The sequence below is a fragment of the Eucalyptus grandis genome, chromosome 2 (assembly GCF_016545825.1).
Source record: "Eucalyptus grandis isolate ANBG69807.140 chromosome 2, ASM1654582v1, whole genome shotgun sequence".
NCBI classification, from domain to species: domain Eukaryota; kingdom Viridiplantae; phylum Streptophyta; class Magnoliopsida; order Myrtales; family Myrtaceae; genus Eucalyptus; species Eucalyptus grandis.
The window spans coordinates 24,181,617-24,188,490 of NC_052613.1; the positions used below are offsets into that span (position 1 = coordinate 24,181,617).

The 6,874-nt window shown below is 37.5% G+C and overlaps 1 protein-coding gene across 1 annotated transcript; it reads left to right on the top strand.

The window, feature by feature from the left end:
• Positions 1–2,750: 2,750 nt before the first annotated feature.
• Positions 2,751–3,335, top strand: LOC104427624 (zinc finger protein 10). The gene has a single exon (XM_010040691.3). It carries the CDS (start codon positions 2,751–2,753, stop codon positions 3,333–3,335), a length of 585 nt encoding a protein of 194 aa, XP_010038993.1.
• Positions 3,336–6,874: the final 3,539 nt, after the last annotated feature.

Consider the following 6,874-nt stretch of genomic DNA (forward strand, 5'->3'; position numbering starts at 1 on the left):
CATCTAGGTTAAATAAAGATTAAGCGCGTGATCATTCATCCTAAATATCGATTGGAGAAACAAAAGCGGGAAGCATTTTAATCCAATATGGCGGTAGAAACGAGTTGTCACGATCCCTATGGAAGGTAGCGCCGAACTACTTGAGGGTTCTCTACCCTATTTGATCCTCGTACAGCATTTCGATCAAATCCATTGTTTGATTCAAGTGAATGGGATTTAAAGCACTTTTAGGAGCTCCATATGGTAATCATGATCAGCGCCTTGGGGCGCCTTGGGTCACTAAATTTGATCGTACTTCAATAGGAGCATGCCGTTGGAAAAGACAGCAATAAGCCACCTGAGTTAAAAGGAAAAAGTTAAAATGAAAGCATGAAGCATTTTAACCCAGTATTCGAGGTTGGAGTTTGATGTAGTAAAAGCACTAATCATTTTTTAATACGAACCTAGCCGACAGAAAAGACAACCACGACCCTACTAGGTGAAAAATGACTCTTTTTAAAACATTTTGATGACTTGGAGGGGACTCATTTCGGTCTGTTCCATATAGGTAAGTTAAAACTGAGCTTAAATATTGATAGAATAAAGAAAGGATGAAGCATTTAACTAATCTGACATGGTTGAAGTTAAAACATAGAGATATACACCATGTTTATAGAACAAAACACAAAAATGAGGTAAGACCAAAAGTAGAAAGAATCGAACTTGACATGTCCAAAGATGACATCTCAATGAAGGGATGGGAACCCTCTATCTCTATAGGATCCTCATACGATGTTCCAATCATCTCAACTATCCATTCATATGGCTATGTTTTCTTTAGAAATTTGTGATTGAAACCCTTTAGGATTAACTAAGTTGATTAGGATGTCAATGGATTACTAACTCAATAACTAGAGAATATTTGTTCGAATCCTACCAATTGTTTGCAAACTCTCTGAATTAGGGCTAACCTATACATGCCAAACATTGAATTTAACTAGTTTATGGGTTTGCAAGGTATTCCATGTGCCAATAGGGTCCATGCTTAAAATATTAAGCAGGCCCCCTTTTGAGTTCATTAGGGTCTGAACTCTTTAAATCAGGGCTACCTCTATGTTCGTGCTACTGAATTATAAAAATAAATAAATAAAAAATATGAATAACTATGTCAAAAGGTTGAGATTATTTGGGCACCATAGGGTTTACCTTGAGGCCATAAAGGATTTTAATCCATATGGAGTTTGAGTCCATAAATATTTGGATCTAAATACTTGAACCGTTAAAATAATGACTAGGTGGAGCCCTCTTTTAAGTAAGGGTTAACGTTTACCATTGGATGAATGACATCTTTATTTGAACCTAGTTGTGGATCGAAATTTTACGTGTAAATAATTCAATGGTGTGTGTAAGTTATTATTTATATTGGGAATGGACCCAATAAAAGCCAAATGAAAAAAAAATGGAAAGTCCTTAGAGAGAGAGAGAGAGAGAGAGAGAGAGAGAGAGAATTACTTGTAATTAAGGATACTGTTTCTTTTTCTTTTGGTTGTATGTATTTCTTAATAGTATGAAATGATAATGCTACAGGTATAAGAATTTCAATACTTAAAGGTTATGGTTTGTACTAGTGATAATATAAATGAGTATTCTCTAGCTCAACTTCGAGTATCTAGTCAGATATCTTACGTTAGCACAAACTAAGAAAGGCTGGTCAAGTATCTCGGAAAGTGTTACCTTTCCACATCATTAATTTAGTAAGTAGTATATAGTTAATTATTGTGGTGTCCCTAGTACTAATCATTGAATATCTAGTTTAAGGCCAATAATATATATACTTAGGCCGGCAATATTTAAATAAAAAGGAGAGGCTGGGTTGAAGTTGATATAAAATGGAGAGGAGAAAGATGGAGTCTTCAGAGCCTAACAAATAACAATGTCAAAATAATCAGAGCATAAATTGTGCTTGAATTCATAAAAAAATTGAACATAATTCCTAAATATTTTCAAGATGCTTGTGGAAATGGGAAATAGGAGCGAGGAAAAATAATGCTTGTGGTCCAATTGAAGCCTAGGGACTAAATGATATGATAAAGTCTTATTGAATGAGTTTGCTGTTAAGAATACAATGCTCAGAAAAGAAAAGGGATTTGTTTTCAACTTAGCTGAAGAACAGCGAACTTCTCTTCTCATTGGCAGAAAGGCAAAGTATAGCAGAAGATGCATGCACCACAATATGAATACGTTCCCAACACGTTCAACTGTCAGAACATATCCAAATTTAGGAAAGTCATTTACATGTGTGTGTAGATTGTATATATATATATATATATATATATAGAGAGAGAGAGAGAGAGAGAGAGAGAGAGAGAGAGAGACAAAAAGAAGACCGCGTTAAGGAAAAACCCTGGTTGATTGCTACAACAGCATACATGGACAGATAAACTCTGCGCTTGAAAATGTTGATAATAATAATTAGATATAAGAAATAACTGTCTGCTAGGGAAAAAAAAGGCATCAACTACAGCCGGCGAACTAAATCTAGAATTTTAATCTCTCCCTCTCTCTCTCTCTCTCTCTCTCTTCTTTCTGACTTTTCTTCTTCAAATCAAACGACACACAAAAAGCCTTCACTTCCTTCACACAAGCACTCCTCCCATGTCTTTTACTTGTCTCCTTTCTCATTATAAGAAGACCCTTCTAAGCAAACTCTTTTAGATTGATCTCAACTCAAGCCCAACAACTCTCAATCATCTCTCATCTCAAACCCCACCATGGAATTCAGCCACTTCGACGACTCAAAAAGCTCCAGCGACGACACCGACCGGTTAGACCCAACCAACGACGAGACAGGGAGCGCGGCGAGGTCCTATGGCTGTGTCTTCTGCAAGCGAGGCTTCACCACCGCTCAGGCCCTGGGAGGGCACATGAACATCCACAGGAAAGATAGAGTCAACAAGTCAAGGCCGTCAAACAACTCAGGCTTCTCTCCGCTCCTGAGCATTAACCCTGACGAGAGCTATGTGCCCCTCGGATCGTTCCTCCCTACATCGAGCTATCCTCCATACTATTGTGGGTTGCCAGAACCATCCACCGTCCACAACCCCATGTACTTGCCGGCGTTGGTGTGGGGCGCGAGGCCCGATCTACATGGGCGAAATTGCAATGATAATAATCACTTCTATGTGCCAAGGAATCCATCCGAAGAGAGTACTTATGATGGAGAAGAGTGGCAGTGGGGGCGGAGCTTGCAAGTTGGCCCTTCACATGTGGTAGATGACAGCAAAGGGAAGAGATCACAGGGCGGAGTCGAAGATGATGGTTTGGACTTGGAGCTTCGACTTGGTCACCACCCCTAAAGAAAATTAAGTACATTAGACGTATGTATAAATACTAACTTTTCCGATGATTTCACTGCCTCACTCTGTACAGCTTTTGGATTTGTCCCGAAAACTTTTCGGTGTTTCTTATGTAAGAGGAGGAGTTGGAATGAAGTTATTAATAAGAGGCCTTTTGCTTTCGCCGGATCAATCAGCAAGTGTTTGATGATCATACGTGTTTGTGGGAGATAAACTTTTTGTGATGAAGAAGCTTCAGAGAGGCGTTAAAACTGTGTTATCAGACACAGGGAAATTACTTGAGAGAGGTATGACTGTTTTGTCTGCCAGCTTACACACACCCCTTGAGAATTTCCTGCTAGTACTTTTTGTCCTTCTATTGCTTATGAATTCCAAGATTGATGTTCCTAATTGAATTGATATCTTCTTCTTCTTCTTTTCTGTAAATTTGATCCTTTTGTCACGTATCATTCAGTTTACAGAAAACCATGATTTGCTTGATGGAATAATCAGATACATACTGGCTAGATAGAAAGTAAACAAACTCATGTACTTAATCAGAATGGTTTGTGTGTGTGTGTGTGTGTGTGTGTGTGTTTTTGCCTTTTAGTTGGGGAATTGGGTTTTGGTTATAATTGACAAACCAAACAAGTAAACTTAACAAGCATCAATGATCATCGATTTATCAACATTCCACATGAAATTTGCTGTGTTTATGCATACAATTTAGTAAAGAGATGCTGATTTTTCCCTTGTTAGGCCACCAAAAGGAATTTGAATTCCTTTTGTTTCTTTTCTGCCCCCATTTGTTTGTCTCCGAGATGATATGTATGTGGGGCTAAAATCTAATGGAGGGTTAGGTTCATCCACGAGGAATTAGCTTTTCACTAATTTACCTCACACATTGGTTGTTGTTTTTTGTCTTTTAGAACACTATACATCTTGAATACAACGAATTTGGATTTTATCTAACGTGTAACTTTTATCTTGCTATGTGAAGCTAGCTTAAGAGGAAAAGTTATAAAAAAATGCAGCACGGATGTGGCGAATAGAAGCCTGGGATTTGGTTGTCTAGCTAGAGCTTGTAGTTCAGGAAATATGTTAGGGAAAAGAAAATCGCGTACAGGTTTAACGTAATTTGAAGATAGTGAGTAAAACAAGACATAAAGTTGATAAGAGATGACTTCTTTACATGACAGCCTTTCCTTGAACCTTGGGTGGCTATTATCGAAAGTACCATTATCCCCACACGCGCACAGAGAGAAAGAGAGAGAGAGAGAGAGAGAGAGAGAGAGAGAGAGATCAACATAAGCATGCATGATAAATGAATTGGTTGTGTTAGGTTATTCCATGATTTCATTTCCTACTTTGGGCAAAAACAAATTTATAAGGATTGAATTGGTGTTAGAAATTATTACAAAGTTTAGATGACTGCTTATTGAATCCTAGACCTGCTTTTGATGCTTGTTTGTGTCCTGGTGCCGGGTCTGTGTACATAATTCTGGATTTTCAAGACCAAAACTGAGTGGTTGGAGCTTGAAAACTCTGAGGACATGTAGTTTTAGGTACGCAAGAATTATGTTCACTCTCTTTATATATCATTGAGTGGTAAGTTGTCCTGATCACAGTGAAGAAACTACGCAGTACTCTTATCATGGCTGTGAATGCTGTGAATCCTATAGCTCAGACATATTGTTCACTCTCCAATTTGCCGAATCTTTAAGACTGAACTAATGTCTATATTTTCTAGACTTGTATATCGATAAACATCTGCTTAGCGTATATGGGAAGTCTCGGTTTTAAACCGTGATAATGTTACCGGTTTGTCTATTCGTTTGCTCTCATTTGATTTCAATCTCTTTGCTCTTATCTTTATTTTTGGGCAAGGCCCTTCGATTTCAATGTTATTTTGCTTGATGAGCCACAGAAGAATGAGATGTGCTTTTGTAAAGTTTCACTATATGTAGAGATTAGTATGTTAATCGAATTTTTCCAAAGAAAGTAGCGGCTATTGTAAGTTTAATTTGAAGATGGCAGCTGTTGTTGTCTTGGAAGTGTCATCTCTCCCAATGCATGTTGAAACACTTTGCCTTTCCATCCAAAGTAAAGAGAAGGACAAACTTTCTAGCTTGAGGACAATGCATCTATCCTTATGTAATGTCAATCGAATGGTTTACCAAAATATCGATTCTTTCAAGCCATCTATGTTTTGACATGATCATATCAAATTGTTCCATGATTAGTGAAACAAGGTAAAATTAACCTCCATGAAGAGCATTTTACAATTTTGCCATATCAAATATGTGGCCAATATACTTTAGTAGAATCTATAATGACACCGTTGAACTTTAATTTCAATCAAGCCAATGCACTGACTTTGGCTATTCTGCAATTTATGTACCTTGGCTGATTCCAACCAATATTTCGATGAGCTGTTGATCTTGTGCACATGTCGCCAATTTTAAAGTTGTCACATCATCGCCACCTTAGTAGTTCACCGAATTTCATCCAAAGTGCATCAACTAAAATAAGTAATAGCTCAGTGCTTTGGGTTTTACGGTGATTGAGATCAAAGTTCAGTTTCCTGATTGCAAATTCCACTAGTTTAACGATCACAAGCGAAATGTATTCATTTTCAATTAATTTCTGCTATAATAAACACTGTTTTCTGTCCTCCATATACTTTCACTTATATAAAGCCATGTACTCAGGAGGATTCATAATCTGTCTTTACTTCCCATCCAGCTGAACTGAAGGTTTCATAAGTTTGGCTCTTTCCCAATTCTAGTTTGTAGATATGATGTTCAAGAAATACAAGATTGATCATGAATGTTTAACTTAGATCATATCCACTACGATCGCCATCATATATCACACCGCAACTCTTTGTTGTACATGCTACAATTCAGCTTATAAGTATGGGAAATTTATCAAAATGTCAGTCTACGTAAGTCATAAGTATGCCAATCACCATAAGATTAGCTGATTTTAGTTTGCATAGTATTTGCAATTGAATTGTTACCTCTCCCGGTGTTAAATGCGCCAATTCTTTTGATCTATCTTTTGTGGAGACCAACTTCTAACCACTCCACCATTATGCACCTTAGTCCTCAGCAGCATGTTATTGATGTTATATAAATTCACTAGAACGTAACTGCTTTTCTCAGGAAGAACTTCATGGAGTTAATGATGTGGCAACTCTACATAATTGGCTACTTACGTGAAAGGTTAAACCGAGTAAAACTCCACTTCGGGACCCTAAACTTACGAAATGCATCCAATCAAGTTCTCAAACTTTTAATTTGTCTGATCAAGTCCTTGAAGTGTTGCTTAACCATTCTAATCAAGTCTCTTTGACTTCAAATTCAGTCTCTTAGAGCCTACGTGTTTGTCAAGCCGACAATAGTACAATGTGGAGAGTTCTAGTGCAAGGTTTATGTTGAGAAATCTCATCGTGCATATGATTGTGATCTTCATCCTTGGAGAGCTGTAATCCCAGGCAAAATGACAAAAAGCTTTCTGGTGTTGGATTCTTGCCGGCTTTAATAGAGTGTCATCTC